The sequence below is a fragment of the Pagrus pagrus genome (genome assembly GCF_965226575.1).
Source record: "Pagrus pagrus genome assembly, chromosome: 18".
In the NCBI taxonomy this organism is placed as follows: Eukaryota; Metazoa; Chordata; class Actinopteri; order Spariformes; family Sparidae; genus Pagrus; species Pagrus pagrus.
This window is the reverse complement of record NC_140202.1, coordinates 18,055,812-18,079,725: the sequence shown is the minus strand read 5'-3', so window position 1 is coordinate 18,079,725 and position 23,914 is coordinate 18,055,812. Positions and strand designations below refer to the sequence as shown.

General features: G+C 41.7%; 1 protein-coding gene across 1 annotated transcript in view; it reads right to left on the bottom strand.

Moving 5' to 3' along the window:
• LOC311273430 (uncharacterized protein C14orf132) overlaps positions 1-23,572 on the bottom strand; it is a 31,232-nt gene extending 7,660 nt beyond the window's left edge. The window contains exon 1 of the mRNA XM_084380507.1: positions 23,179-23,572. Coding sequence (XP_084236633.1) covers positions 23,179-23,205 — 27 coding nt within the window. The 5' untranslated portion in view covers positions 23,206-23,572. The remainder of the gene's footprint in view (positions 1-23,178) is intronic.
• Between the last annotated feature and the right edge of the window lie 342 nt (positions 23,573-23,914).

Below are 23,914 nucleotides of genomic sequence, written 5' to 3'. Positions count from 1 at the left end.
CTGCCCATTATTCCAAAAACAAACGCCAACTACTCCTTGGTTTAACAAGACACACTGGTATTACATAACTTAATTGGTGTAACTGAAGAGAGTGTATTTTTTAAACAAAGTGCCCTTGGAGCACTGGGCTTTTCAATGTCTAATGGGACATTTTTCAGACTATAGGGCTCTGGAATAATGGGCCGTCGGAACAGTTGGGAGTCCACGTTTACACTTGTTATTTCACGTGACTTGTCTCATGATGAAGTCCAGATGAGATTTTATGCACTTTTAGTTACATTTACATTCATAGCCAGACCACAATCCTGATCGCAGTCCATCTTGGCTTTCCCAAGTTTCAAGCAAATCAAGTTTGGCCCTCCTCCAATCCAGATGACAAAAGGAGAATGACTTTGCAATTTAGCAGTGAAGTTACAAACGGGGACAGTTAAGCTAGCTAGCTAAGCCTATCCATAGACGGACTATCGATATCCTACATAAGGAGAAACGGCAGCATGAAGTACGAATGAGACAAAGTTTTATTGTCTTCACAGGATCCACCTTTTGGGTATTCAATATATCCCATTGATACATTAAATGACTAAATGGGTCAATCTCCAGTGAAAAACAAGAATATTACATGCGTGATATTAGCAATTTATGTGTGAACTTACCATACATCCCTGAGTTGTAAAGGGAAGAGGGTGGCAGCAGGACAAACACTGACTTTAGAAAGCCTTGAGAGCAACTTTTCATGAGGAGAAAGCAGTTCAATTGAAAGCTATTCAGAGTGAGGCTTGTGGATTATTCAAAGTTACCAGGACATTGTTTCTTGAAAGACATTGAGCCACTGAATTTTTCAAGTGGATTTTTTTCAGCCCTTTGAGCAGCACGAAATTACAGACAACTCCATTATACTGGAGTAGTGGCAGAAGTCTCAGCAAAATTATCTGCACGGCTACACTAGATACCAGTAAAGGTAATTAAGGAAAAGAAAACAAGGGTTTTGTGTTCTGGTTTTCAGCCCATCAGCATCCACCGCTGTCCGTCCACTGCTTAACATCTCTGATGTTTGGGTTTGATATTGTAGATAATGAGTAAAATTAATGGGGATAAAAGGTAAACAACTGTTTCAAGTGTGTGAAATAATGTGAAATATCACTTCCCTCCATTAGGCAGAACCAGATAAATCTCCTGACTTGCACATTTCACACCCTCTTGGCTCTGATTGATGCCTACACCTGTGCAATACTCCACGCGGCAAAAACCTCAATCTGTGGTAGACGATACAGTGAGGCTCCTTTCACTGTACGAGTTCCACCTGCTCTGCTCTCACAGCTTTGATTTATTCGTCCCAGCTGTTCCTCGAGCTGTGCCATCCTACACGGATGATCACAGTAATTGTGAAATAGAAAGGACTGTAATTGCCTCCTGTGGGATGTCGCCACCAGTAAGTGCTCAGTGAAATGCCTTCGGAACAAACAAGCAAAGCCCAAATTAATGTCTTCGCATGGCGGTGAAACCAAAACACAACGTAACCTCGGAAGCACTCAAACATGGCTGTCGAGAGGAAATCAGAGGGAAGAGGGTTTTCTGCACTCAGGGATGATAAGAGGTCATTCTCAGATCAAATCGATGCTCGTGTCTTTGTGGAGAACAAACTTCAAGGTGCGCTCGAGAGAATGAACAGTATTGGAGTAAACCGGCACAGAGGCGGACCCCTGCTGTGTGAAGAATGGACATGCACAATCAATGAAAACACACAGCTGTAGATTTTCTCAGCTGTCACAACCATCACTGCTCTATTGACTACAGAACGGGTGTTATTGTGGGCTTTATCGCCATGTGATGTCGCCTTTCTTTTCTCTTGACATAAATCACACGTCAGCCAAGGACACACATGATTGCACTTTACAATTTTCAAAGATGTTTTGCTTCTTGATTTATTTGGGTTTGATATATATATTATATATATATATATATATATATATATAGCCCATTTTCAGTAGCTTTGGTCTACTCTTTACAGGCATTCTCTCTCTACAGGGTAGGTCAGTAAGTGTCCTCGCAGCATTACACAGGCTACTTTTACATGGACAAAATATTACTGTTTTTGCCCCATAATGAAAAAGACAATATTCATACTAAGCTGTTAAATGGCTAAATAAAATGAATAATCAATTAATATTCCTGTTTACATACTCTGACTGAAGTGCCCTCACATGTTGTTTATCACCTCAAAATATGGATAAGTGACACAGCTGGAACTGCTTTGGCCATTTTGCTTGTTTTCTACATTTTACACCAGTGCACACTTGTTTGACTATGCAAAGACAGCCTCCCTCTTTTGTTCCTTCAACCACCTTCTTGAAAAGGTCAGCGTTGCAATATTTGTACATATCCGAAAAACCTGTTGATGTCTCTGAAGTCTTTCAGACTTTCAAGACTTTAGTGCATGCATCTCTACCCCAGACTTGCACAGTGTTTGCCAGTTGGCTTGAGTACAATCTATGACCCAATTTTCCCCCCAATTGAGGTTTGTGTCTCGTCCAAAGAGTTGCATTTGAACGCACGTCAAAGATTGCAGATGATGGCCAACTAGCTCATATTTTCGATGCCTGCATGAGAGGAAATAACAGTCAGAAAATGCTACATTTGGAAAATAAAGCCTAATTTGCAATACCCAAAACAAAATATATTGTTTACATGGCCCCTATCAAACTCTGAACACTGTCATATGTGTGTGCATGCAGACGCACTGACACTAGTGGTAATACCACAGTTTGGCTGCATGTGTTTCATCATCAGTGCTGTGCAGACTCCTGTGTCTAGGGGATCTCAGAGGTATCACAGACTGGGAAATTAACTGAGGCGCATGCATGCTGCAGCGCTTGAAAAAAGCTACTGTGACAGGATTTTAAAAATGTTTTTATGTATGTCTGGTTGAGTCTGTGTCATATATATTGCAGTGGCATCACTTTCCTTGCATCATGTCTTGTTTTCTCTACATTTTTGATGCAATATTGCCACAGTCCTGCTACCCCCAGCTAAGTGACAAACTCAGGACATTTACAGTATGACTACCACACTCATCTGCAAATTTAAACGCATTGACTGAATTCATTTGAGAGCCGTAAAAATATTTTACTGCGCACATCATCCTCAAGAATTAATAGGCCTGTTTCCTCTGCAGACATTTTGACTTGTCATGGTAGGAAATTTTGAGGCTCTAACTTATAACAACAGTTGCCTTGCTAAGTGTCCCAGTAAACCATGACAGTGTGACAGAGAGCCAGCATGCACACGTTAATTATTAGTATTCACACCTGTGCTTTTCCTACGGTGACATGTCAAAATGTCTTCTGTTAAAAAAAAAAAAGGAAAGGCCAATCCTGTCCAAATAAGGCAGCCAGCTAAAGCAGTGCAGTGACTCATCCAGCAGCAGCCTCGGTGTAATTGCACACAGATGTGACTTGTTGTTCTGACGAGCTCACCGCTCCCTCGCTGCCTCAATGCTCAATCACCACCCCGCTGCCACAGGTGCGTATCACCGCGTAGCTTAAAACATCAAATTAAACCTGCGGCGTTTGATTAATGCACATTGAATAATATTTAGTGTGTGACGATCGCAGTGAGGTTATTAAGGGGGGAAAAGAAAAGCAGAGACAGAAGACAATAACATCTAAATGTATAACAATCTAAACAAGAAACCAAAGTGTTCACGAGGCTCATGGTTCAGGTGGGTACATCCGCTTTCAAAAACTCCTCCTGTTGTCTCCAAAGTGCTGTGGTATCACACTGGTGTTGTAAGAGAATCGCCGAACAAAACACCCTATATTTAATTCATGTGTGGACTCGGGATTTGGGGGAAAATAACTTAGCTTTTTAAAAAATGGATGCATACCGCACAAGGTTGTTCTACGCTTGTTGTCTGCCTGGTGTACCAAGACATGATGCTGTGTCCAAAATAATTCCTCTCTCGCTCATTCACTGCTCCAAATATAATATATTACTCAGCAGTGGGCAGTAAACTGAGATTGTGGACACTGACTCATTGTTATTTTGTGATATCACTAAAAATGAGAATGTGTTGCTGGATGTTTTATCAGAAAGTAGTGCACTCCAGGAGGACCTATAAATGGGCTCTATTTAGTAGATACAGAGTGATTTTGCCAGACTTATCTCCTATAAGTCTGGCTTTTACTATGCTATTAGTTGGTCACCAGGCTGGATTTTTTTCTGGGAAAATGAACTTTGAATTACAGCACAAAAGCGGCGCATCTGCCATTCTGCAACCAAAACAGGAAGAGACATTGTCTTACCCGGCTGCTATTGCCAGGTGACAGGAATAACTTTGGAAACTATAAAAAAAGATGATGGAGGAGGTGAAGAAGGAGAGCGATGGAGGCCGAGGTAAAACAGAATAGAAATTCTGCTCCCCACATTATTTTTCCCCTTACCACCAGGTAACTCGATGGTTCAAATTTGGCATTTTTGAGAAAAAAATTGCCTCAGACTTCCCAACTGTACAAAATTACACATCAAATTTCCCAAAGGAAGAATAAGAAATGTGAGGTTTGGCCCATAGCACGCACATTTCAGAACCCCACAGATGAGAGAAATAAATAAAATGGGATTACATGTAAGGGGAGCTTGCAGAAAAAAAGTAGCTACCCCTTCTATACAATAGCAGCCACTTAGAAAACAAGAGATTTGGTCTGTGCCATACGATACACCTCATCTCGCCATAAATCTGGAGGGAGATTTACAGAGGTTTTAAGGAGGCTTGTTCACCCGTACAGAAGTGGTGAGACCTCTAGTTTCAGGCCTGGTTCCTGCTGGTCAGATTTACAGCTGCGCTTTCATTGATTTTCCTCGTCTCAGCAGCCCAGCAGCGTTTTTTAATAAATCTTATAACTCAGTAGAACAAGTGTAGCCCAAGTGATCCTCGCTTGACACCCTGGTCAATCCGTCAGCGTAGTGGAAATTGTGCAGCACGGGAGAAAGTTTATTATACTTCTTTGATATTATGAATGATAAATGTGTCACCTCCATGTTTCTTTTCTCACTGGTGTTCCTGACCCCAATGTGATGGCTTTTTAGTAACGGCACTCAGAGCAGTGCAGAAAATAGTCATAAAGAATCAAAGCTTGGAGAAACATTTCTATAAAACATGAGAAGCAGAGGCAATAATGCATGTTCACATCTGGAATTGTGGCTCCCTAAGAACAACGCTGCTAATTAGCAGTTGCGTGATGACTCGAAAATTTGAAATGAAACTAAACTCATCAGCGGCAGTATAAAACATTAAAATCCAACACAAACAAAGAGGGATTTCTTATTCCTGCCAGATGAGAACTGAGAAGCAGCGCCAGACGATCACACGAACAACAACTCTAAGAGATGAAAAAGAGAGAAAGAGGCTGCGTGTGTGTGTGTGTGTGTGTGTGTGTGTGTGTGTGTGTGTGTGTGTGTGTGTGTGTGTGTGTGTGTGTGTGTTTCTCGACTGTCCTTGTGTCTGACTCTTGACATGTGGATGTCTGAATCTGTAGTCTTTGGTCTGTGACTACCCAAGCTGCAAAGACTCAATTCACACGGGAATAAAGAAAGAAATCCTCAAACTAAACACGACAACTGTCAGCAGCGTCTTAAAACACAACACTGGCAGACAGAGGATAAGGAACAAGTGGAACTGGAAAGTTAAAAGACTTTTACATTTTGACGATGAGTCAAAATTTCATCTTTAATCTTCCAGAAGATGCGCTGACTGCCTCGCTGAAACAAGGAATTAAGAAGCTCAAATCACAGCCGAGGAAACTCTGAAATTAAACTGTCAGCCACAAAAAAGTCTTTTCCACAAGTTCTCGACTTTATTTCCTCTGATTATTGGGGTGAACACCTTTAAGATTATACGGCTGGAATTCTGTTTGTGCTTCACTGACACACTTAGACCTTTGAGTACAATTATTTCATTTAACTATAGGCGACAAAATCAGGCTGTTAAAATCCAAGAAAACAAACTAAAGAGAAAAACAGAAACGACCTGACAACTGACAAGGATGGTCCCACTTCCCGAGTTCGGAAGGGATGTTTTGTTCATGGACCAACATTTTCTCAGACTTTCGGAGTTGTTGCTCTGACTTGAGGGGATGTTCACGTGAATTTAGGGGACTAATTAACTAATAAAACACAGGTGAACACAGATAACAAGCAGGAAAAAGACAAAGGTAGGAAGTGCACAGCAAAAAAGGACACAAGGATGAAACTCAAAACCATGAAACCCTGCACATTTTGACTTGGATCATAAGCTTTGTTTTAAATATCAAGCATCCAACAAGTCTTTAAAACATTCTTCATCTTCTGGAGTGTAATGAATATTAAATTTGGGTGATCATCAGACTGAATCAGATGTCTTTTTTTTGTTGTTGTGCAAGAAGTTTTTCATGTTTCAGCAGATTGAGGGTTCAGCTCTGTAAAGATGCGGGAGAGCGACTCATGTTCAGTAGAACTTTCTCAGTTCGCTTTAAAAAGGAGGGACAATCATTCAGGCTTTTTAACATGAGGTTACTGATTAAATGTACATAAATTACACGAGTTATGATATATAACAACACATTTTCGGCGGCGTCACATTTAAAAGAAACTTACAGGTCGATTAATCATGAAAACGCTGCTCTCGCACTGCCAAACCCCTGCTCTGAAATAAATCAGCTGCATATTGAACCTTGATTCATGAACTATTTTCATCTTCATATTGAGATACTTTTCAAACTCTGCAGAAAAATGCTTTTTAACCAAAGCCCGGGGCCATTTATTATTCACAGGAGCAGGTATTTTAAATATGCATAACCTGGATTGTGTGTAGCATGTGTTTTATGGTACAGCTTACACCAAAGAACACGTCATGCTATAGCAACAGAGATTTCCTTGCTGTGCAAAGTCACACACCACTTCAAAATCTGCTCCGAGCAGAGTTTGCTCATGTATTTTACATCGTGAGCAATTTCAATTAAAACACACCCGGTGGAGTCGCATGTTACCTTTTCATGTTCAGTGGCGGCTGCTTGTACCAGTGGAAGATTTTTGAAGGGGCCAAGAATCGCATATGCAGTCACGTGAGCAAACAGCAGACAGACTTTGTTCATGGGGGATCTGGATCTGATACTGACCTGATTCTACATCACAACATCACTGCAGTGTTACACCACACAGGCCCGACAAATGACAAAACCAACTCGGGTAGTTCGATGTTTTCTGATCCAACATCAACTTGGAAATAATGGATCTGTGTTGTGTGTGTAGGTCAGATTGACAAATGAACCACTGAACTGTCATCACTCATTTAAAAGGTTTTTCTCTTTATGATCTGTTGTCTTCCATTTTAATGTGAATCATGAATAATGGTACAGTCGGGGAGAGAAGGGTCGCTATTATCATTGTTAGCACATGAGGCTGTAAGTCCCAGTGCGTCAGGTTGGCGAGAACATTTACATAATTTCCACTTTCTCTGAAACCTGTGGGCAATAAATAATTTCTTCAAATTGTAAAGCATTTAAATCATAACCTCTCTTTCATATAATTAATTTAAAAACAGGATTTCAATAAATGCAAATCACTTTCTGCCAGCACGACTCATGTTTGAGACTAACGAATGGAACGTTTAGATTCGTTTCCAAGTATAAAAGTAGCATAAAATAAAATGTATGATGGTGTTTTGTGTGCAATCATGTGTCCACTTGCCAAAGAGACATCATTTTGTGACAGTCAGCCAATTTCTTTGTTAACTTTTGCCATTGGGAGTAGGTAATTTCAACTAGGAAGCTCTAACTTCTGCATAAGATGCAAGGAGAAGACGCACGACAGGGAAATGTGGATGCATTTAGCGAATTGGCACGCACTGAATCTCTGCGGAGCGTCTCTGAGGGTGGAGCTGATGCTCATCAGGAAGATTCAGCTAACCTGTGCTGATTACAGATTACGCTACATAAGCTTGTGACTGCCAGCCCTTCTCTGTTCTGGTTCCACATGAACCAAACATAACAAACAGCAAATGTCCTAAAATCAAACCGATATTCAACTGACAAGCTCTTATTGGGATGTTCATGTGGAGCGTGACCTTAACTCATTTCCCCATTCGTGTTCAGACTTCTGAAAAGACTAACCAAAACCTACACTTGTTCTTGTGATGTGCTGCTGCAGGCACACATCCACAAAAAATTGAAATACAGAGCCGCTTGTAACTCAGATGCAATCCTCTTTTATTTTAAATTCTATAGTTTCTTTAGATCACACAGAAGTGAAAACTATAAGGTGTTGCATCAGAGGTTAGAGTGAAAAAAGAAATCAAAGCTTTGAACAAAAATCTGTCCAGAAGAATATATAATGCTTTTTTTGACAGGTCAGAAAATCGTATTGCTTTGAGATAACGTTCTACTGGCTAAGATCATTTTGAATTTCATAACTTTATCATGGCACATCTTGTTATGTGTAACACTTGTTTCTAGAGCAGTGTTTTCAATTCTGCCTGCAGGTTTTTAGATGTTTCCCAACACGCCTGATTCGAATGAATGGCTCATTATCAGGCTTCAGCAGAGCTTGATGACGAGCTGATCATTTGAATCAGGTGTGTTGGGAAACATCTAAAAACCTGCAGGCAGGATTGAAAAACACTGACTCTAGAGTGATCCAATTGCTTTCGTTAGAAATAATGAGGGCAGAGTTGATGAAAACACGTCTCTTACTGCAGCAAGAGATTGTCCAAAAATATAAAACTGTGCATAACAACAAAATGACAGAATCTGATCATGCACCTTTTTATGTAATCAAATCATTGTATTATTAAATCTGACCAAAGAAAAGTGCAGTATTTGAGGAGCTTGTGTAAAAATGCTGCCTGAGCGCGAGAAAAAAAGATCACCGCGCTCTGTCCGTGCATCTGTTGCTGGCGCCAGCCGCCCCTACGGCTCCGTCCATGCCTGCTCAGTCACTGTGCAATACAGAGAAATTTCAGGCGTAGAGATGGAAGCCCTTAATTGAATCTCCACTCATGTAAGACTTGCTTCGGAGAGAAGTGCAGCAGGGTCTGGCCCTGCTCTGCACCCACTTTTAATATACAGAGCAAGCAGAAGCAACCCCCGACACTTTGAAAGGCAATGAAGAAACATCTTTGGCCGCGATCTCAGGCAATCTTTCCCTCTGGGTCAATCTTGCTCTGTGATTCATGGTGTTGCTCTGTCTTCCTCACTTGCTTACATTCTTTATTTACAAATGGCAGTAGTCTTAATCATTCGTAGAGATAATGATCGTGACAAATTGTGATAGTTGTGCAAATCGCCTGCATGGTCGACCACTCAGGAGATGAAAAGCTCTCTGAATTAATGTTCAACCATCAATTCCTTGCTTTGCAATGAAACCACCTAATTTTTCTTATTCCAACTCTAGATTTCTGTTCAACATTAGCCGACATTTGTGGAAAAAGATAAGAGAGACTGATAAGAGAATCTATGTCACTTGCATCAATCAGCCATAACCTTATAACCACCTGCCTGATATCGTGTACAACCCGCTTTTGCTGCCAAAACAGCTTTGACCCGTCGAGGCATGGACTCCGCAAGACCTCTGAAGGCTTGCTGTTGTATCTGGCACCAATACGTTAGCAGCAGATCCTTTAAGTCCTGTAAGTTTCGAGGTGGGGCCTCCACGGATCAGACTTGTTCATTCAGCACATCCAACAGATGCTCGATTGGACTGAGATCTGGGGAATCTGGGGGCCACGTCAACAACTTGAACTCGTTGTGTTCCTGAACCGCCTCCGCCGGCTTCCCATAGTGCACCCTGGTGTCATCTCTTGTTCTAACAGCATGAGCTTTTTCAAAGTAGCTCAGATCCTTGCCCATTTTTCCTGCTGCCTAATATATCCCACCCACTTATAATGGTACAGCCAACAGGTATTGCTCAATAATGCTAATACTGTCATGTGCGCTGCAGACTACTTTCATCATCTCATAGAAATGCACTTCCTTTGGTTTAGTACTGGCAAGGAGGAAAGCTATTTTATAGGGTTCCAATACATTTAGCTTTATTAGCGTGAACACAATGTTGGCAGAGATCTAAAGGTAAAATTTAAGTGTCTGGCTCTCTGTTGAAACTTAAATTACAACAGAGGGAATGTAAACAGACAGCAGCAAGGACGTAACAACTCTCCTGAGATCACTTTTTCTCACTTCAAAGAGGAGATCTGCTGTCCCCTGCAGCCCCTGCCAGACCTCAAGGTCACGGTTCAATCCTGGACGCCAGACCCTCAGTCTAGCTCTTCGTCGTCCACCGTCACTTTTAGCCCTCCCTGCTTTTACCTCGTCATCGCTGGTCTCATATCTTTTCCCCTCCTGGCTCCCTGAGGCTGCAGTGACTTCAGAGCAGCAGAGTCACTCCTCATCTCATAAAGTTTCATCTCCTCAAGAAGTAAAACACCTCAAGCCACCCTCTCCTTTCTGAGTTCTAGCTAGTATCATATCAACTCACCGTATCTTGTTGTAGGTCCTAATCAGAAAATGGTAAAAAAGCAATTCTTATGAGGGAATGTACAACTGACTCTTACACCATCTTCAGGCATGCATGTAATATGTATGATAACAGTGCTACGGTTAATAAAATCACACTGTGTGACAGCATCGTCTACATCGTCCTCGGCGTCTTACTGGACAATCTGTGTTCACATATTTCTGCAGCTCCCTCTCCTTTAATATCCTGTCTGATTATCTCCGTGTTCCAAAGCTACAGTGAAACGATTTGCATGACCGCCACATACCATGATACATTTATATCTACATTCACAGCACTTGGCAGATGCTCTTATCCACGGCGACTTACGCTGTAGCGCTGTGTCTTCCCGTGAGATAACTCTACCGGGAAAAGCGACTGAAAGGTAGCAGGGGAAGGAGCAGCAGCCGCCAGATGGAGGGAATCTCTTTCACTTGCACATACACTGGATAAAACATGCACACAAGACACACATCGAGGCACACACACTCTAAGTAGATGCTTGCTGTTCTGCTCAGTGCATAGTATTCAAAATAGTGTATGAGATACAGTTTTGCTTTTTGGATGGCGCTGTGAATGGCGACCTCGGTTCACCCTGTACATAATTATTTTGATTGAGCTCCAAGAAAACACTCATTCAACATATCAGCAAGCTTTCTCCACTGACTTGTGCATGTGTGTGTGTGTGTGTGTGTGTGTGTGTGTGTGTGTGTGTGTGTGGAATATATCACCAGAATAGATACTGTAGGCATGTTGAACAAAAGTCACTCTTCCGATCAACCATTCAAGCACTGCAGTCCTGTGCACACTGTGTTAACCCTCCGCTACTGCTGCAGACCCCTCTGAGCCTCAGATATAAATTAAGCATAACACGTTTCAATCCCCCAGAGCCTTCATCCCTACATTGTTCTTATTTTTACATATAAAAGCGCCCTTACAATTATTTTTCCCTTGTTCTGTTTCTCTCTTGTGTAATAGCCTGCCTGCTGCTGTCACAAAGTGTCAATCTCACGGAGAAACATGATTAATTACCCCTTCTGTTAAAGCTAAGAAGTTGAAGAAAAGCTGTAACCCACTTCCTAATAATTCTAAGCAGGTTTTGAGGATGTGTTTCTGTTCACAATGGAAAAGGCACAAAATTAGGTATGCTCAGAAGTCGGTAGGCTTTGTAAAAAAAAAAATGCAATGCACAAAGAAATGGGAGGAAGTAGTGGTTGGGAAAGAGCTTTGGAAAAACAACTGTCTTTTTTTTTAGTGAACACCTGAGAAGACTAATAAATATGTAAGGCAGGGTAAAGCCCTGTATGTCTTACTGCCAGACTGACATCATATGAACCTCTCCAGTTACCTGTCGCCCATGTGCAGTCATGTTTACTACTCTTGGTTCAATAACAAGCCGGTTTAAACAGGAAGCTGACGAGACAAAAAAGGCGGCAATGTGTGTTTTTGTCTTTGGTTCATACATTCATGCACATAATTTAGGGCTCAGCAATATGGCATTAAAATAATATAGTGATTGTTTTTTTTATGGATACATCACAATATATCTCTCGATATTTTGAAATCTCAAAAGCAAATCATAAATCCTAGAACTTGGTGGTAAGCTTTCACAAAATATTAAAGGCTCAATACGAAAACTCAAATTTCCAACAGGATGTGAAGATATAATAGTTCTAACATTTTGTGAAAGACGTCTCAGTGTTGTGTCAAAGAGATGTCTATTGAAGTTGAAGCATGATTACCAGCTAGTGACGGTGATAGTCCAATAGTAAACACCCACAATCCCCCCTGTGCTCCGAGCTGAGTCAGCAAGGATGACCGCTAGCTGCACAGCTGAAATCTGAATGAGTTTAAATATGATACAGAAGACTAGACTAAGACTTAGTCAAACCTAATGCAAAATGAATAAACTGTTTCACAGTATCGTCTTTGCTTGCCACTTCACTAAGAGACTTTATAAGTTTTAGTGGCATATTTTGGAACACAAACCTCAGCAGTTATTTCAGATTCTCTCACTCCTCTCGCTGCCTCAGGGTCTTTATGCACGTGTCTGTCAAGAACCGTCCTCTGGTGTACCAACAACATCACAGACTGTTGACTATAACATTCTCTCTTCTAGTATCTCTGCCTCTGACTGGCTATAATCGACTCTCATATGGATCGCTTTGCTATAAAAAATACATCTACCCTCATGTTAAATCATTCCCTTTGTCATTTCTGTCACAGCACAAAGCAGCTCTGATGACTTTTAATAATTGTTTCAGGTCTTCTGATACCGCTGTGCTGACGCTGCTCCACTTATTTGCTGATTTCCACAACCCAAATGCCAGAATAAATGTTGGCAATGTACTTTTCTGCAAACTACGGATATGTTGAAACTTCAAATTGTGTGCTTGTGCTTTGGCTCTCGTTAGGTTCAGGCACAAAATCAGTTTCGGGGTAGGAAGTGATCATATCTTGGCGTAAAATACCAGCACAACGACAGCAGGTGATGTCCTGAGGGCTCGTTGAAAGCACCAGGTTTTGTTGCCACAAACACAGCAGGAGATATCCCGAGGTCTCCACAAAAATATTCAGTGGTGCCTTGCCTCCAAATGTAAAAAACACCATGGTCTCCAGTGTCACTGGGTTGCCAGGAAATTAAAGTGGGTGTTGATTATGCTAATGATGACATTTCACCAATGAGCACCTCCTCGTGGAATTCAACAGGTGGAAACAAGCTACTTAGTTTGACCATACAAGAGACTTTGAGGAGGGAAATGTCTTTGTTGAAGCTATGACTCTAATGTTTCTGCGTAAACTGCCACCAGCATAACAACTCAGCTGCTGTAGAATGAAATTAGCACGGCGCTGCTTGTACTGGCCGCTCCAGCGCTGCATACAGCTGCAGGTCGGCATCGGCATTTATGAATGGTTACTGTATGTATTTTCCCTGTGGGTGGAAGCTGTGGGTGGGGGTGTTATGAATTTGTCACGCGAGTGCCATGTTGGCCTAGTTACAGTGTTTCCAGATACTGCTAACACTGTTACAGTAACAGTTCAGCAGTGCTGCCTCACTCGACGTGCCCTCAGTCTATGGTTTGTGTGTCTGCCCATGTATGCATGTACAGTATGAGGTATCGAGGAAATTTATGTTTACAGAATATGTTACAAATCACATGTACAAAACAGCCAAATCATTTGTAAAAGAAACATCTTTATTCGTCTGATTACATGCTTTCACACACATGTACTGTATTCATTGTTTTGGGCCTCCTGTCCATAAATCACAGCTATAAATGAATAGATTTCTGTGTCTTCACACTTCGAGGTGGATATGTATCACAGGGAGTACAGAGCCTTGCCTGTCCATCTGTGTGTTTGCTTCACATAGAAGCAAACAACACTCTCAGGTGTGAAATTAATCAATCACGGCATGTTTACAGTAATTGATTAGTAATCGCAGCAATATTGCTTCTAAAGGTGCTAGAATGTTTCTATGCTTTTGCACACTGGTGGGTAAATACTACACACAATCAACCCTGCAGCAGAGGCTGTGTGATGCTTACAGAGTAGCTGGAAGCTCAATGGAGATGTGACGTACACACTGCACACCATATAGTCGTGTAGCTAAACAATCATTACTGGAGCAAAACGCCTGAAATCGTGATAAAAATCTTAAAATTTAATGTTGGCTGCTCCTCTGTAAATAGCTCTAGGGTAGTGCAGTGCAACGCAACATCAACAGAGAGACCATAGATACATATGCAGTACTGAGATTAAACTAGAGCTGGGCTCGGACTGAATGTGTGGTGAAAACAACAGTTTTGATATTTAGCTCAAACACATCACAGCATCAGCAGGGAAGAGCTCGAAGCTCTAGCTGTGAATTGATTCACAACTCCTTGCAAGCGTCATTAAAAATTCAACATTTTAAGAAAAATCTAAGTTGGTGTACTTCTCCACCACTCATGCATACCGGCAGGCATTCAAATGATTTCCATAAGTAATACAACTGACTGTACTGTAAGTGCCTGATTCATCATCCGGGCATTAAAGTTGCATGCACCCAAATGAGAAGGTCACAGTCAGATTTGTTTTATATAAAACATCATGAGAGCTGCGGAGCATTAAGCGAGGCTTGGCTCGTGCCGTAGCTGACAAAAATAGCTCCTATAAATCGGATAATGTAAAGTATCAGCAGCTGGTTGCAGACAATAGCGGCAGCACATTGTAGTTTGGCACAGGGGAGGGGTGTAATTTACATTTTGAGGGAGTTCATCAGCGGGGAAATTGAAACTGGTCCATTTGTAGCCTAAATTATCAGATGCATGCGACACAAATGAGCTATGAGACTGAAATACAGTAATTGAGTTCTAATAGGAAGGGTGTCAAATAATCCTGGATAATGAGATGCTGCAGAGATACGATCAGATTGTTTCCTGAGCTCTGAGAGAGTCAGTGAAACTATGGACTCCAGACTAAAGATTTTTCTCTCAGGGCAACAGCATTTTTTTTAGGAGAGTGAGGGTATGTTATGTGCAATACAACCTCAGCTCGATTACACAAGAGTGAGAGGGGAAGAAAAAGGCCCGTCTGCGCGCTATGTCATTAGTTTCAGGGCAGGTTCTTTGAAGAAAACCCAAGGTCAGGCTCAAAGACTAAGGCCCAGCGAAACAGATCAAATCAAAAGCAGGTTGGTTTTAAAGAGGCATTGTTTGAAGTCACTAGGGTTTTAAAGCTTTAAAGCAGTGGCGGACTCGGGATGTTTGAGGGGGCATGGGCAAAAAATAAAATACAAAGGGCACAGGCTGTATGCGGTGGGGCACCAGTACGCAGAAAGTGAAGAAAGTGCACCCTACTCACTGGTGAAAACCAGAAATTCAGTTCAGAAAGAGTACACAAACGAACAATAACCATTCTGTCCTCACAAATTTATTGAAACTGCACCCAGGGATGAAAACATTTTAAGTGACATCTGGAGAGACTGGAGAAGCCATCCAAGAGACTCACAACACAACGCACTTATATAATATTCATTACTTTATGTTTAGCATGCTAATGATTCCAAAATGCATAATGATCCCAATAAATTACAGCAGCCGTGGTGATGTTTAACTACAATCATAATTCATCTCTGCTCCCTCCTTTAATGGTATGTAATCAGCTGCTGCCATTCAGCATTTTGCCAGCTTTCACCAAAGCAGAGCAGCCACCCACTGTTTAACTCTCATAATTTTGATCCGCGTTTCTTTTTCATCCGAGGTTCATGAGCCGCATTTGGATTTTTATGTGCCCTTTGATGGCAAAAACGTCACCGTGAAGCTTTATTTTGGGTGAAGCCGAATACATCAAAGTTTCACCCCAAATCATAGCTCAGAGATGTATCAATACAAGGGATAAAGCTGCTTTGAAATTATCTCAGGATGGGTGGAGAATAGATTATTTATGTAGGAATACATAATTCATACCTTCTGAATATCAGAGGGACAGTAATATAGGAAGCATCACGCAGTTAGGGGGTTAGGTCTATCAGGGAAAGATGTTATTACTTTATACTTGGCTGTCACACTCCATTAAGTCTCCCTTTCATTCTCCCCTGGACTTCTTTCAATATGCAATCACTCATTCCAGGTGCAAAACAGCTGGAAGATGTTTGCTTCTACAGTGCAAACATGTTAATGGAACACAGCAGAGGAAGTTATGTACAGTAAACATTATTTTAATCAATCACTGGATTCTGTCAACTGTCTCCCGGTTAAGTAATTGATCGATAAGCCCTGCCCTTAATCCCTGTTGCTATGGCAGTCAAGATTTCTCCTCTTGCACGTCACATTACAGCTAACAATGACACTGTGAGATTTACCACTCAAACAATGTTATTTTGTGTATGTCCGTGATGTCAGACAGACATAGGAACGCCAGCTTCTTATTTCGAGCCAGTTTTGTGCACCTGGATTGATAACTGATGCTAACAGATTATTATCAACTATAACTAGGTAGTAAATTAAGCCAAAATTGAGCTCTCAGTGAGTTGGATGAGAACACTGTCTACAGCTGACAGCTTTCGATTGTTTCCAGCTTAAACTGGAACCCCACAGATCTTAAATATGCATTTGTTGGCTGCATGATATTGTGCTAAAAGAGTAAAAGGTAAAAGCCAGTGTCTATCAGTCCTTGTAGAAGACATGACAACAAAGAAGTTACTCGCTGGGTTATAACTGGGAATAGACAAGTTTTTTAACACATCATTGTGAAGTAATTGACAAATTTGCGTTTAGATTGGTTCCCTACGAACTTTCCTTCTACCATGCAATTTTGTCTGCCACCGGGCAAGATACCTCCAAGAAAAATGGAGGATCCATTATAGACTAAATATGAAATATAAATACGAGTTTTATCCTGTGTTGTTGGTGAGGAAAACTGATAGCGATCCGAGTGTCAATGCAACAGTGACACCGACAATTAAATATACTCTCCAGTTCTGACATTGCCTAACTTGTGCTATAGCAACATCTATGCTAAGCTCTTCAGGAGCCGCCATTGTTGTTTTCAAACAAACAGTCAGCTCTTGCACTCATTACACCTAAACCCTAGTACGAAATGCCCCTAGACTTGCAAGTAACACTGGCCGCTGTGGGTGCTAAGCTAATTGGCTAGACATGCTAACCTTTGCCACTTCCTTTAGAGGCGACAAAAACTGTTTCTTATTTCTTTTCATTCTTGCATTTTCAGTTCTGGAGAGGGCAAAATAAATATACCACAACCCAAACTTTTTATATATTGAGTTTTGCTCTTACAACCCCATGTTCATCGCTTCAAGCTTGCCAGGCCTGATCCAGTTGCTGAGCTGAGTTTAGACAACGTTTTAATAAGGTTACAAGGCTGTTTGGCTCCAGCAATGTCCTGGTGGTTAGCCAATTGTTCCCATCCAGAGCAAGAAGATTTCTCACTCAAACAGGAAGAGACTGAACCTGAGGCCGCTCATTTAACATCACCACCTGCAGCAGCTCCGACTCTCTCCACTGTCTGCAACGGCTAGACAACACAAACCGTTATTTTTTAACGAGTCTTTGGTTTGATTATGGGGAGGATGGCATAAGAATCAGTCAGCCAAAGCAAACCACCCTCCAAAATGCGGCACATTGTGTTTATTTTGGATGCTCCTGCCCCCAGTGTATTCTATGTTCTCTCAACATGAGGCACATCTATCAACTGTGGGTAAACTATGACGTGGCCCCGCTGTGAGGAGCCTCACCTCTCCTTCAACCCAGCAGTGAATATCATCTATTAATAATCAGCTACTTCGTCACTTCAAGGCTTTCTGTATGTTTACCTCATTAACAGGGTCGACTTTAACTTGGTTAACGGCTCTTCATGGCCTGTAAATGTGTTTTAATGCTTCCGTTGGCTGCGTAAAGTCACAGACATACAAAAAACGGATTTACATGGTTTGGCTTTCCAAATTATTCTGCCAGTTTCGGATTGATTTATCTGAACGCAGGGATAAAAAGCAAAGTAGGTACGAGACTGAAATGAAAAGGCTTCAAATCCTCAAACAACTCTTCCTGGAAAGCAGCTGAAAATAGACTTAACAGACGGATTCACCTGCTTTTCACCTGTTTAAAGCATTGATTTTCCGTGTACATACACCTCTTTCTAATTGGTTTAAAGCGATTGTTATTTCCCCCCACCTGTTTACAACGCTGCAGGGTCATAGAAGTGGAAGGAGGCTGAAAATTGGGGCTGTTGCAAGTTTTCACTATCTCAAGACTACAGCTTTCATATAAAACCAATTGCTGAAAAAGCAGACAAAAGACCAGAGGGGAAATGAAGTCCTGGAGATGAAAGGCTTGGTGTGCCATTATTACACTCTTCAAATAAGCCCCCACTATAGAGACCAGGAGATTTATTTTTTAAAAGGGGACAGTCTGGGTGTGAAGAATGCACCGCGAGATAACATGATTATGTAATTGAATTTTTTATGCAATTGAGAGCAAAGATGGTCCTGATATGGGCCTCGTGGCGCATGCTATTTCGAAAAAGTGTGTTTAATAGGAAAATAATCTCATCTGTGAACTATTCAACTTGCATTTCAATATCTGGCTATATATCAGGGGGTAGCTGTGCATAAACAAGTCTCCTCGCTCCATCTCCTTCTCCGATCATATGTCACTTATATCGGATCCAACCTTTTTATTTTGACCTTAAACTCAAAGAAGCTTTTTGCCAATACTTCTGCAAGCGACTGGAGCCAACCGCGTCTACGAATTTTAAAATCATCCACTCTGATTGTATTGACTTTCTGGCTCTTATTGTCCTATCATTTGGCATCAAAGTTGAATAAAGTGTATGCGCCAGTCCTGTCTGATCCCGCTCCTGGGGCTGTGGGTAAATACAGACGGCTCTGTTTGTGTTGAGGCTGTCAACCACTCCCTCCATCCTCATCCTTTCACTCTCATCCGCCCTTGCTAACACGAGCAGAGATGGAAAACCCTGTCAGGTAGGATGACTCAGAGCCACAGCTTCGCTGAATAAGTAATCGAGTGATGAGGAGCGTTGATGGCCTGTCATCAGAAGACAAAACATCTGAAGTGAGAATATAGAGCCTTTATGGGGCCTATAGCGCCTCGTTGTCCAGACATGTAATAACTCAAATGGAAAGGAAAGAAACATAGATAAATGTTGCCTTACACACTTTTTTTTTAAAAAAGGTCCGTGTGTACATGCACATTGGTAAATGATAAAATGAATTAAAGGCCAAGGCCAGTGGGTCACTGTGTACTGGATATAGATAGAGCCTTAAGGTTTTTTGCTGCCCTGTGTGGCAGATCTGTCAGTCGAAGAAAGTGTGAGACTGGCAAAATGCCCAGGATGGCTCCGGAGCATGTCTACAACACGTCAGACTTGACCTCAACATCGGTTAGTAACCGGGGGAACACACTGGCTCATTCCTCATGCCTTAACATCTGCCATTTTAATAATTTCAACAGCGGGAGCCAGCACAAGGTGCAAATCATGGTGTGATTAAAAATCCCAGTCTGAGATATAAAGAGACTTGTAAGTGAGTGCGAGCTAAAAATAAATCTCAATATCTATATCTAAAGAGCAAGGGGAAGTTAACTGAAACATTTCTCAATCCAGTCTAAATGGAACGATAAAGAAGAAAGCGCCCCATTGCTCAGATTAGTATTCAAAAGCTTCACTGTGATTGTCACCTATTAATCCATGTTTTGCAATGCTTGAGGATGCCACCACTTTCAACCTAATGAAGTATGGCCTTTTCATTTCAAGCCAGTGAGGCATCGCTGCCAAATGCAAATCATTCACCAAACACAAAAGCGACCATATTGTTCTGCAGAGAGCTATTTAGCATGTTTCTGTGATATCACACAAACCCATTTTAACAATATGGAGAGTGACAAACGCAGCCGAACAATGGCCAATTATGTCACCAGTCTGAGCTGATATTCTGTACAGAACAAATCACAATGTTTGCTTTCAATTACTTTTGGATAGAAAGCCCCTGCCTCACTATTAGCTTACGTACAGTTAAATTTCCTGATTTTTTAAAAAAACATTTTGATGCAATATTATCTCATTAACAACACACTTTAACTTACATCTGAGACCCAACTGTAACTGCGACGTCACAGGTGATTCAGTCTATAATGGTGCACACATGATAAATGTCTGGTCTTGGAGGTGGTGCTTAGTAGCCTTGCTGTGACAGTCAGTATACCTGGTATTAAACAGTGGTTGGGCATACAGCGGTTACATTACTTGCCCATCGCCTCCACTGTCCTTTTGCTTTTTTAAAAATCAATACTTTTATACACGCAGGATGTCACAATTACAAACTGCTGCAGACATCTACTCGTGCAGCAGCGGGGCCGGCAGCAGAGTCGCAGTACAGAGTAGCAGGAGTGAGTTTCTTTGATCGTACAAAGCGAGCATGTTGTACAGCAGTCAACAGGTCGGCGGTGAGATCGGCTATATTGGCATTTAAAAGTGATGACAGTGAAGGTTAGCAGCAGCAAAAGTTTGTCGCATTCAAGTACAGCCACAAAGCGGTTGACGATCAAAATGGGCTGCTAAATATGTATTTATCCTTCTAACATGCAGAAAGTGGGCAAATCAACTCTAAGCTACATTCATATTGAGGCAGCTGAAGAACAGACGATTTGCTTCTGAAAGTTGATGCTACACGGTGCTTTGACAGCACATTGGGGGATTAATGTCAGTTAATCTGAGTAAAATACAGACTTAGCTTATCCCGTGCAAATGCGCCGCACAAAACACAAACGTGAAGTGGTAATTTCTAAATCACGTGAGGTCCCCCCGTGCGGATAGGGCTTTATTGATACACCTGTATATCGTTAATGAGTTTAATGTGTTTTCTTCAAATACTCTGCAGCAATAACAACCAGTGCATCCCCTCAAACTACTCATTCCTCATCCTCTGCCACAGGGAGAAAATCAGTAACCAGCTCCTCTGAGTTGGCGTTCTTTAAAAACTTTCTCTGTCTTTAGCAGAGAATAGTTATGGCAGCATCGGTCATCTTTTTTCGGGACGAAGTGATGGCGAAGGTCCAGTGATTTGCAGGCAGCAGAGCTACACTGAGATGAATGGGCAAGAAGTCATCCATTGTGAAGTCAATCTTAAAAACGCCAGGGACATATGCCTGACTTCATTCACAGTCACCATTACAGAGTGACTCAGGGCACTGCAATGAATTGCACCTCAGTAAAATTAGCCATTAGCTGTCTGACAGAGCCGCATTGTTGAGGAGAATGTATATGGGTGCTGGGGGAGGAAGGTGAACTGGAAGAGAAGCAAGAAATAAGTAAGAGGTCCTGGGGTCATGGGGAGCTGGAAGCAAACCAGAATCTTATCTAAGCCAGGTTATGACTCCTTGTACTGAATAGTTGTCATCTTACATAAAAATGTGATTCTGCAACCTGTTGGTTCAGTTGCTCATATCGGAAAACAGCAGCCATCTTGGATTTTGAGGTTAGGGCTGGTGAGGTGCATTAAACTTTCCAAGTCGCAAGGGCCTTATGGTCTGAACTGGCCCCTTCTCTAAACCTGATTGTTGGATAAAACAAGTGTCTGAGCATTTTCTCAATTTCCTTTTATGGACTACTTGGTATATTATTGTTGCAGCCTTACTTATGTGTGTGTTTACTACATTGATTACATGTGTGTGTTGTGGGACAATGTAACAATGAATGTGCTATGCTTTTGGGTATTTAGTATCCCTGTTCCAACACTAATTCACTTTGACAACACATTTGGTCTAACTCTTGTTTATGGTATCTATTTTTCCGATTTATAACCCCTATTATTACTTTTTTTTGTCTAATATGGTTTTCACTATTTCACAATTACTTGCAATAAAGATGTCAAAGACCGAATCCTCGTCATCCATCTTGACAGGGAGTGCGTTTCTGCATGTGCGCATCTACAAGCATAGTCAGGACAGAAGCGACATACTACATCGGCACCAGAGTCCCCAGATGCATCTGAGTGCTTTCAAACACTGTGGTATCCAGCCATTCCCAGTTGTGAATATGAGTAACCGACTGCCCACAAACACTCCTTCAGGCTGACAGCAGTCTGCCTCCTTCACTGTGCTTCTTGCATTGCTGCCAAAGTTTCTAGAAACACAAGAGCACATTAAATCCTCAAGGACACTGGATGACCAGCGCAATGTGAATTATCACATTGCTTTTGGTTATTTCACTCACCAAAAGTTTGCACAACGACAGAGCGAACAACGCTGACTTTGATGTTATTATTACACCACCTCTCTTTCAATCAGGTCGTGTTGCACAAAAAAAAAAAAAAAACGTATTCTCAGATGGCGCCATGCTCCAATGCATTTCTATTTAGGGGTCCTTGATTTAAAAAGATCTGAGAGCATTTGGCAAAGTCTGGCCCGGAGAACAGCTATTGGCAGGAAAGATAATGCTCCAAACCATTTAATAGGAGATGCACAGAAAATGGCAAAGTAGATGACACCAGAAAAAAAAAAAAAAAACAGCCAGACACTGAGAGATGGCAGGGGGAGGGATAGTCTACCAAATCAGCTCCTAATGAAAAGAAACAACATGTCCAGAATAGATAACGTGTTTTCCAAGAAGCCAAAATCAATTGGCGAGGAAAACAAACACACCACAAGGCCCTGGTCCAATCAAACTGGTTTCACTTAACTGCCAACGTCACGTGTAGTTTAAGTTAATGAGATAATCTTGTCATTTCTCTAGATTCTGACACAAAATACAATTTGTCCAAGTCAGACATGCCCTCATAAACTATAACACACCTAAAGATGAGTCAACTTTGAAAGGACTGCTGCATTAAGACTGATATTACCACACAGGAGGAGGGAAATAAGTACCATAAAGTTGAACTATCAGCAATATTATGGAAATATAAACATGGATTTTTCTAGTTAGGGAAAGTGGATGCACAGAATGATAAATGTATTATTCTGTGCATCTTGATTGACAGTGTTCACACCTATAGAAAATGTCAAATTGCCAAAGCGCCTCGCGGACTTGTTGACCGGCCACGCCCATGAAATCAATGGACAATTGGGTAGAAAAAAAAAAAAGAAAAAAAAAGTTGTCAGGAGCCAAACACGTTTCGCCAAATTATGAGGAGAGACGTCTCACCTGCGCAGCCATGAATGACAGATCCATACTGTTGCTGCGGTCAAGCCAACGCACTCAGTGAAAGATGCGACCGTGCGTAGTTTCTCCTCTTATTCCCCGACAGAGCATTTGCCTTCTTCTTCTTCTTTTTCTTCTTCTTCTTCTTCCTTCTCTTTTTTCTTTTTATTCGGCGTCCACAGGCTCTGTAAGTTGGCCGACTTCACGTGAGGAGCATGTCGAGGATGAAGAATTAAAATAAAAAGGAGCAAGAGGCGGAGGAGGTGGAGGAAGAGGAGGAGGAGGAGATGAAGGGGTGTAACAGAGAGCGGGGATAGAGGCTGAGCAGACGGAGAGATGAAGTGATGTGGATGCGAGAGACGGCATGAGACTGAGAGAGGTGGAGGAGGAGGAGGAGGAGGCGGTGGAGCTGGACTGTCACATATAACGAAGGAGGTGCAAGTGTCTCTCTCTCTCTTTCTGTGCTCTCCTTCCCCTCTCTCTCTTTCTTTGCATTTCCTCTGTGCCTCTTTTTTTTCTTATCTGCTAACAATCCCCCCTTTCTTCCACTTGTGTCTTCTTCCTGTACCATATGAAGAGGTACATGTAATGTACATTAACATCTCTCCACATGTACTTTGGATCCGGATCCTTTTTTAAAATAGTTTCTCAGTTCGTGCCTCTCACATATTTTCCTTACATACAAGTCACAAAGCATTTGTGTTTTCCCCCTGAAAAACAAGAACCCATCTTGTTTCTT